The sequence below is a fragment of the Monopterus albus genome, unplaced genomic scaffold (assembly GCF_001952655.1).
Source record: "Monopterus albus unplaced genomic scaffold, M_albus_1.0 scaffold252.1, whole genome shotgun sequence".
Lineage (NCBI taxonomy): Eukaryota > Metazoa > Chordata > Actinopteri > Synbranchiformes > Synbranchidae > Monopterus > Monopterus albus.
The window spans coordinates 30,794-40,591 of NW_018128132.1; the positions used below are offsets into that span (position 1 = coordinate 30,794).

Sequence of the window (9,798 nt, forward strand, 5' to 3'; positions counted from 1 at the left end):
GCGGGCTGGTGTGGGCTTGCTCATAGCTCCCCAGCTTACCCGCCATGTGTTGGAGTTTACCCCGGTGAACGAGAGGGTCGCTTCCCTGCACCTTCGGGTCGGGGATAGGTCTCTCACTGCCGTTTGTGCCTAAGGGCTGAATGGCAGTGTAGAGTACCCGGCCTTCTTGGAGTCCCTAGGAGGGGTGCTGGAAAAGGCCCCGACTGGGGACTCCGTTGTTCTACTGGGGGACTTCAACGCCCACGTGGGCAGCGACAGTGACACCTGGAGGGGCGTGATTGGGAGGAACGGCCCCCCCGATTTGCAAATTCCGGTCTAGTGGCTGTTTCTGGCATTCTTGATGCAGCTCTCTATCACTTATGTCCACGGGCTCCGGGGACTGCTGCACTTTGATTTGAATCCCCTCAAAAGCCATAATCTCCCTATGGCAACCGTGTTGTTGTTGTTGTTGTGTTATCTGTAATGAACCAGTTTCGTTTTAGTTTTATCTGTACTGTGCTCATCATCCTGTCATCATGCACACTGTGCTTTTAATAGACTACAGCTGACATGAGTATTACCTGTAGCCTAAGTCAGTCGAGATAATTTTTTTTAGTCAGTACAAATATCTGCAAGTGTGCAGAATCCTTGTGTGTATCTGCAAGCACAGTATTTTTTTCTACTCAGTTCAGTATGATAGAGACTTTGTGCTTTTAAGAAATGTGTTTGTTTGCACATGAGTCTATAAACATGTCTGCTGCCAGTGTTATGGAAAAGATGAATGAGTCTCACTGCACAGCAGTAACCACAGGAGCATCTGAAACTGTTCTGTTCTGTTCTGTTGTCAAGTTCAAAGTTCAAGTTCAAATTGTTTATTTGTCATATGCACAGTTAGGAAACGTGTTTCCCTGTACAATGAAATTCTTACTTTGCCGTCCACATGAATGCCACAAAATACAAAAGAAATATAAAGTAGATAAATAAGTAACAAAATCTAAGGCACTTTAAGCAGCACTCTCTCCTCTCACCTTTGCTACCACTTTCACACATGTTCTCTAAACAAGCGACACACATGTGCAGCAATCAAGACATACAAATGCAGTTACTGACAATATGTTTGGTCTCCCCCTTGTTTTAGTCTCAGCAGGTTAGTACAGCTGGCTCATTCTCATTAATTGGCCAATCACCCAATAAAATCACCCATCAACATGGAACAGTCCACCTGCTCCATCCCCCCTCACAACCACCTCCCTGTGGTCTGCTCTCCATGTTGCCATACCAACAGGGACCTGAGCACCTCTGGAGCCTGGGGTATATTTTTCTCAGTTTCACACCTGCATATACAGCATTAAGTTGATGCAGTGGAGCATCTGAGTCAGTGAGCATCTTATTGTGTGTCAGAGGGTCCTATTCCTAATTGAATGAGCTTGTGTGAGCAGCTGCTAAGAGAATGGGGATTAGGGACATTATAAATAAATATGGAAAGGGACTTCTTTTTCTGGGTTTGGGTATTTTTCACCAGGGTTTTCAAATCATTTTGCTAATTTAATATTCACACATGTTCTCTAAACAAGGGACACACATGTGCAGCAATCAAGTGCACAGTTCATGTGCAGCATGAACCAGAATAAAGTTGCCTCACTTAAGGATTTTCTAGATTATCTCTCCTTGACAGGGTGTCAAATATTTGGTTTCCTTTCATAAAAGGCTAGGATTTGCTGTTAGTCAGAAAAATATAGAATTGCAATAGCCTTATCATTTAAACCAAAACTATGCATGTGTGCATTTATAGGCCTATTTCATTGTCAGTTTTACCTCAGATCTTCTCGTCCTTTTAAACCCGCTGCATCCTGCAGTTCATCCTTCCTGTAGCTCATTCTTCCCTGCATTTACAATTTATTCTCCTTTTCTCTCAGTCACTTCTCCCCACCTTACCTGCTTCTTGTCACCTAGACTATTTTCCATTATCCTCCTCATCTCTCCTTTCCTCCACATTGGTCTGACCTGCTCACCCTCATTTTCATGTAGACTAAACTACATGAAAATTGATCTGTATGCCTTGTGAACGAGCTAAGACAGAATAAATGTTCCTTTCTTATCCGAGTACTTTAACAGAACAGCCCAGAATAAATTATCATTGTTATTATTAACAGCTGTGAAAAGGGACAATATACCCGTTGTAAGGCTGCCATCTTGCGTTCAGACTTGAGTTGACATCACGTCTTGCCCCGTGGTGTCATAGGAGTTGGAGTCAAAGTTGATCCAGCACTTCCTGCTTTGAGGCTTTTGACGAAGAAGACAAAAAAGATTCAGCCACAACCACAACAACCTAAAAAGTTGTTTTCCTGCCAAACCTTAACACCTCGAAGACACAGAAGTGAATACCGACACATAGTAAGAATATAATCCTACGATTTCATTTGTCGACTCGCGAAACAAAAGGAATTAACTCTAAGATAATTCTGAACAAGTTTTGTCAATGGAGCCCTTGTTACTATTGTGTTGAAAGCTCGGCTTGTCGTGAGTATACGGAATATCAAAAACGTCTTTATTAATGATTTACTTGGGTGCTGTTACGAATAACGCTATTACAATACACATAAAATTATTAGGAACTACAGACGTGTGGTAATGCTGACGTCAAAGTTGCTGGTAGAGCAGTTAAACTGTGAAAACTCATCCATGGTTGACTTACCTGTATCTGGCTGGTGTTCATTTCCTAGCTCCAAAATAGCGTTTATATAATAGGTATTAAGTAGAAAGTATCCCCAACTAAATAGCCTCCATAAATAAATCTCTCAAACATCTCTCCTTACTTCACATTTTACACTAAACAGGTTTAATTCACGAGTTTCATTAGTTATCAACCATTCTTACAGATTTATGTTTAAGTCAGGTTTTTGTACTCTAGTTATTTAATAATATATCAACTCTTTCATTATTGGAACAATTCGCAATGAAGCAAAAATAAACAATGATAAAGGTCAATAGAAATCTCTTCATTTTTGGGCAGCAAACCAAAAGATGTCCAGGGCCACTCCTGTGGCAGTATGACTGTACCAGACAGTATACATTATGGCAAAATTTCTTATGGTAGACTAGAGTTTGCCTCATGTTATGGATTCCTTTATAAAGGACAAGGCCATTTATCTCTTCTCTGGATAGCAAATTCCAGAAGGCACAGTTGACAATAAGCCTGTCTTCAGACACGGAGACCGTCTGATAGTGACCCCTATGACTTATTACTAAAGACAGTTTAACAGTGCTTTGTAAATTACTGATGTACATTTGGATTTTTATGATATTTACATGATAGAAGGCTACTTTGTCAGGTAGCCTGAATTTGCCCAAACATCATGCCTTTTTTTTAAATTACAGGAAAACAGCTTACTTTGTGATTTAAAATTATATATGCTTTGATAGTGGATATAGGATTTTATCCATATTATAGCTAGCTTCAACGGGATTGGGTTGCTCGGCAACAAAACCTTTAAGTATTAAGCAAATATCATAACCAGGGCTATGTAGCAGTCCCCTGGATAAACGGCTCCTTTTGCAGCTGTAGTCAGGGATGAAATCTTGTGCTGAATAATTTCTTTCTGTCCTTGATGAAGCTACTGTTTAGACTGAATGGGATCTGTCTGTACTAGACAATGTAGCTAAGTGATAACATGATTTCTTATACTTAATTGTAGCCTGTTTATCTCTGTGTATCCCCACTTTTTTTCACATGGTCACAACAACTTGGCTCCCCTGCTGTCATTAAGTCCCAGTGAGAGCGCACTCTTTCACATGAAAAGATAATGAAAACCTCTGCTCCCACAATACTGTCATTTGCACAAACATAAAGGGATTATTCAATGTCAAAGTCATTGGACTGACCACAACATTACTGCAATTGCACTTTAATTCACTTATACATTCATGTTTGTTTCCACCATTAAAAAGACATATCCGAGTTTCTGTCCTCTTCATCTAACTTCCTTATAATACATGTGTTTTTCTTCTCTTTTCTTCCCCAGATGTCCCTGATGGAGCATGGGGGAGTCTGGCCAATCACATCAGTGGCATGGACCTCCAACACCAGCACCTGTCCCAAAGACTTCACCATGGTAAGAAATAGAGATGTAAATTAAATGTTTATACAACTGTCCAGTAGTACATCAGTGTGACTTGAGTAACAGTATTAAATCATCTACATTTCTACCAAATAAATAGGAATCAAATAATTTCATGCTCCACTTGTTAGTAACAATAAACCATGAGCGTTGGAATTGTGTGAGACTTACAAAAATGCTTCCCCTCCTGTCTTTAATAAACTGACAAGCAGAACACACACTCTCTACTGTGGAGCCAAAACTAACTTTACCTAAAGAGCAAGGTCTTTAAAAAAACAAAAGCACTCACAGGTAACCAGAGTGGCTACAACATGGGTGGCGGGATCTCTCTCTTTTGCATCAGTGAGCATGGGAGCAGTTGCACTGAGTTGTTAAGGGATATTACAATGATCTGGTCGACTGGTAATAAGAGCGTGTACAATATTTTGCAAAGAAAACGGTCTAACATTTGGTCTTCTAAGATTAAAATGGAGAAAACAAGGTTTTTGTATCCATGATGCAGCCTTTTATTGGACATTTGAGTAAAATTACACACCATGACACGTAAAAAGTCTTATTTCTGTGACTTGGAACAGCATCGACAAAATGATTATTATTGTTAAATAATTATTGCAGTTTTAACTGATGCACTTTTATCATCGTGTCTTTGGTTAGACCAAGCACATTTATTTTAATTAAGCACAGCCAGCTCCTAATAAATAGTTGCATCCTCCGGAGCTGCAGAATACAACCACCGTCATTTTACTGACCAGCATGAAATTGAGTGCATCAGATAAGCGCAGTGCCTGAGGGAGAATAGTTAAGTTAACGTGCAAATGTCTCTTCTTTACTTTCCCTTTGAGTCCAAGGTCCCCACTAACACCGACCTCTCCCTTCATGCCTTAGCTTGCCATGTTACATCCCTATTTTCTTCTGCAGATTAGCATCACAGAAGATGGAGCAACAGCAAACTTTACACGCGGCTTTCCCATGAAGTCTGGATATTACCTCTGTTACAACAAGGTGACAGGAATCTAATGAGAAGGAGCTCTGTATACTGTTAATAAATGTATCACTTGTTTTTGCATTACCATGATACAGCATACACAGTACTGTGCTAAAGTCTCAGGCCACTGTTAGATTTGTTGTTTTAGCAATGTTATGGTAACTATTTACATTTATTTATCAGAATACAACTAGAAAATGTATATTTTAAAAATCAGAACAAACTCAGCAAACAAACTGATACTCCAGATGTGGTATTCGAGCTGTTCGTTGTGTGGCAGCCTTGTCGTCATCGGTGTGTGAATGTGTGTGTGAATGGGTGAATGGTGTATAATCTCCCTGTAAAAGCGCTTTGGCCAGTGCATAAAAGCGCTATATAAATACAGTCCATTTACCATTTACCATCTGTTCTAAAGAAATGTGAAGAATCCGGAGAGGTCAAGGACAAATATAGGAGTGGAAGATAAAGAGAACTGTCAGAATCTGATGAGAAGTTTCTCAGAGTTCCGTCTTTGAGAAACCAAAGGAAATCCATCAAGGACCTGGCTCAGCATCTGGCAGCTTCATCTGGATGCCAAGTTGATCCTTCCACAGAAGACGCTCGATCAGGAACGGCCTCTGTGGAAGGACAGCAGCAAACCATGTTTTCAGGAGGCAGGAGGGAGAAAAGGCTGAGATATGCAAAGATGGGAGTGCAGATCAGTGGAAAAGAGTCTTATGGAGTGAAGAATGGAAGGTTGAAATGTTTAGCTTCAGTCATCGACAGTATGTGAGGAGAAGAGTTGGAGGCTGCACTGAGGTGGAAGAACGAGTGTAGCAGCCTTGAGTGAAGCATGGTGGAGGATTTGTCATGGTTTCAAGACTTCAACACAGTCTCCCCAAAAGAATTCAAGCTTTTGTTCTGAACATTTTGTTTTTTAATATTATGTACATATTTCCTGTATTTTTGGCACTAGCCTCCGCTGTCTTCCACACATGGACTATATCTTTCTCTCTCTCTCTCTATAGAACTTGACAGGTGGTATGGTAGTGTCAGACATTCAGGTTATTTCAGACAAGGACTCTATTCCTCATGGTTACTGCTATATAGCAGAGCACCTTGAACAGAGTGAGTACACACACTCAGACAGTCCTAATATTTGATGCAAATTTTAGGAGTGTGTGTGTAATTTACTTGCTGTGATTTCCTTTGCAGCCTGATGGACATTTTCTCTTTGTGTGTTTGTTTGTGTGACCAGAGGCCACTGTTTCAAAGAAGAAACGTGTTTGTGTGCGTATAGTCCCAGTGGGCAGTGTGGACACAGCTGTGTTGGATATCAAAGTGACAGCCAAAAGCAAAATGATGTTGCAGCACTACACATATGTGGGGTTGGTAGCATTTACACAGACAAACACTACACCCGTTTTATCAAGGAATTTCTTAAATGTGGTAATTATACAGACATGAATTACCACTTTTAATTGCATCTACAGTACTTCATTATACAGTTATTAATGTATCATTAAACCTGCCTTTCCCCCAGAGACATTAACAGCTACGTGCTGTGGTGCAGAAAGGGCCATTTTTCCAGCCCCATACCCAAAGCCAAGCCCCGCAGTTTGAGTTTGGATATGCGCACAAACTCAGTGGAGCAGCCATTTGCTCTTCTGCCCCTCAGACCCAGGTACACTCCTTATTTATTATCTAATATGGAGAGATCCTACAGTGAATTTTAATAATTCACAAAATTAGTACCATTCATCATTTATTGGGGACAGGTTAAGGCCCTTCTGGAATAAATACAGGCACAGACTGGAAAATTAAATTTGACATTTTAAAACCTTCAAATGCATTTTACATCTTGAAGGTGTTGTACTCTTAATAATAACATCTTTGTTTGTTTCCACAGCAACCCTCCTCAGCCACAGCCACCCAGTAAAGTGAGTCAAAGACGCCACTCCCTCCACCCCATAGACCACTTTGAGAAACCTGCTGACAGCAGTATCCAAGGAATTACAGGTACATAAGGGCTACATCCCAAGTCTCCTATAAGCACGTCATTTCCCTCATTTGCATCTTTTGCTTGTGTCTTAGTCCCACCCACATAAGATGTAAGCAAAACGTGAGGAGTGGACTCGAGGAAGCACTTTAACAACTTGAGACATCCTTTCCTTAGATCCTTCACCTGAAACATCCAATCACCATCTAATTTCTGATAAAGGGGCGTGTCAGTTCACAAAAAAACTACTGCGAAGGATGGTCTTGTCTATCCTCGGCCATGGTTCCTCCAACACTATCCTTATGTTCCTCACTCCTTGGTCCTCAAAGCCAATATAAGAGATTTGGAACGTCCTACATCGTTGGTCGACTGGAACGACTTCTGGGTTGACTGACGATGTAGGAACAATCTTATAAGTGACGTGAGATATACTCCAGGTCTCACCTCGTACACAGGAACGCAATTAATGATACATCACTGTTTCTCGCTGAAACCTGCCTTCACTCTCTGCAGCTCTAGATGGAGTTCCCTTTAGTCTACATCCGAAGTTTGATGTCCATGCAGACAGCGTGGTACGTTTGACATTTTCAACAGTACTAAGGTTAAAGTATTTCACTGCAACATGCAGCCGTGGTTTTTCCTAACTTAGTCTCTCATCCTGTCTTTTTTCACTACAACTATCTAATATAAACATACAATCACATTTCTTTCTCTTTGTCATATTTCTCTTAAGACTCCTCGGCTGACCTCTCAGTTAAACAGTATCCGTATAAAGTCTGTCCAAGACATTGAAAACGAGGTTTGTTCACATCTGACTTTTAATTTCAGTTATGTCACTCTTACATCAAAATTGTCTACATATTTTTATTTCCTAAGAAAGAATATTCTCACTTTCTTGTGTGTGTGTGTTTGTGTTTGTGTTTTCAGTATAACTACACTTTTGCTGTAGAGGAATCTGCTGCTAAGAGGACCAGACCATCAGTGCCAGCAGGGGGCGCCTCATCAGCCCAGTAATCTTTGCATTTCGATGAAGCAACAGTATCAGCTGTCTGGGTCTTCAAGATGACATCTCAAAACATGTTACAGATGAAGGATAGTCATACCTACATTAAGGTTTATAATATGAGGTTTTAAAGAGCTTCAGGTGTGTGGGATTAAAAGGCTGTCTATGGGCACTACATGGGACTGACAGTCATACTTGAAAAGCGATTTCAATGCTTTTGTTGTTTGGATGCCATGCCACGCTTTCCCCTTCACTACTTTTTATTTGTCAGCTATGTTAAATCTGTATTCTTAATTTTCGATCATTCCAAGTTCCTGTTTGCCAAAGGAAAGGCCTGGATGAGGTCGTACATGTAATTATATTGACTTTGCATGTCTTTATGCTGTTCACCTTTTCTAAGAATGCAGGCTTTAAAGATGTAATGAATCTATGAATATGTACGGTAGCTACTGTTTGGGGCTACTCATCTGCAGCATTAAGCCCACTGTCTTCGCTTTTAAATGCTTTATTTTAATTTTAGAATAATTTGATGCTAAACGTAGAGCTGCACTCACCACTGAAAATGGGTCTTATCAAGAATTTCTTAAGTGGACCTGTATTATCCAATTGGTGCTTTCTTTGTGGACAAGCTGCAAGTGACGATTCACTACACTTACATAGGGGAGTGTAGGTAGGATATGTTGTGTTTCTTGTATGAAGAGCAGCCTACTATGAGGTTTGTATGATTCCTGTTGCATTTTGTGGTGAAAGGAGAAACACACAATATTTTGCTTTGTGTTAACAATATATGGGAAAAACTGGTGAAGGCCCAAATATCTCATTACATGCTATATACATATTTTTTATTAGTTTTTTGTTGTTTTTATGACTGTGTAGCAAAGTTATTGCATGGACAAAAATAAAAACCAAAGAAACACTTCTCCAGGTGTGTTGGCTTACCTTAAAGGACAAAGTGCATTTAGGCAGATTTGAGAATATCTTTGTGACACACCTATCTTTAGATGAGTACATATTCTCATGGTGATGGCCTGACCTGCACAATTCTGAACATTAAGTCATTAAAATCAAAGAGAGCAATGATGCTGGTGGAAGTGAGCATGTGGGCTAAGAAATACGTGTCTAGATCTGTATGTGTTTGATGTTAATGAAGCCTATGTGAACTCTTTAGCAGTGCTTCGCATCACAGGAGTATGAGCACAAAATCCTGTTCAGGAACACCAGCTGTGGTTAATACCTTACTAAACAGCACATTTTTGTGACAAGACTTTTTCTAAGCTGTAAACGGCTTTTGTGGGTGTTTGTTAATGGTAACACGCTGGCAAAGGCAGCAGCTCGTACGTTCACAGAGAACCTATGATAAAGAGATTCTCTACATTTGCTCTGCTGTATATAGAAACCCACATGTTATGTTGCAGATGTAACTGTCAGTTTGTAGTCCCTCAGTGGTTCTGTGGTCTTTTCATCTACACCAACAGGTCTGAGCTGTATTTGCCCTTTGTGTGGTGTCTGTTCACAATAAACACCAGAAAATAATTATTTTACTGTCAATTTAGTTCCCTTTCTGTTGAGAATGTTCAGTTTCACTTACAGCTACTTATGATTTTTAGTGTTTAGACATTCAAACAGGTTTTCTATTTAATCGTTTTTGGAAATTAAAGTTGGGATGCATTACTGCCACTTGCTGTACTTTATTGGGCAGTTTACATTGAACATGTTACAAATGCTTTGAATGAAA

General features: G+C 40.1%; 1 protein-coding gene across 1 annotated transcript; it reads left to right on the forward strand.

Annotated features, from left to right (window-relative positions):
• The first annotated feature begins 2,163 nt into the window (after positions 1-2,163).
• mvb12a (multivesicular body subunit 12A) lies at positions 2,164-9,541 on the forward strand. The gene is made up of 10 exons (XM_020621012.1): positions 2,164-2,373; positions 4,002-4,091; positions 5,016-5,099; positions 6,090-6,189; positions 6,320-6,449; positions 6,605-6,745; positions 6,971-7,080; positions 7,574-7,632; positions 7,794-7,859; positions 7,988-9,541. The coding sequence occupies exons 2-10, from the start codon at positions 4,002-4,004 to the stop codon at positions 8,072-8,074; spliced, it is 867 nt and encodes a 288-aa protein (XP_020476668.1). The 5' UTR covers positions 2,164-2,373; the 3' UTR covers positions 8,075-9,541.
• Positions 9,542-9,798: the final 257 nt, after the last annotated feature.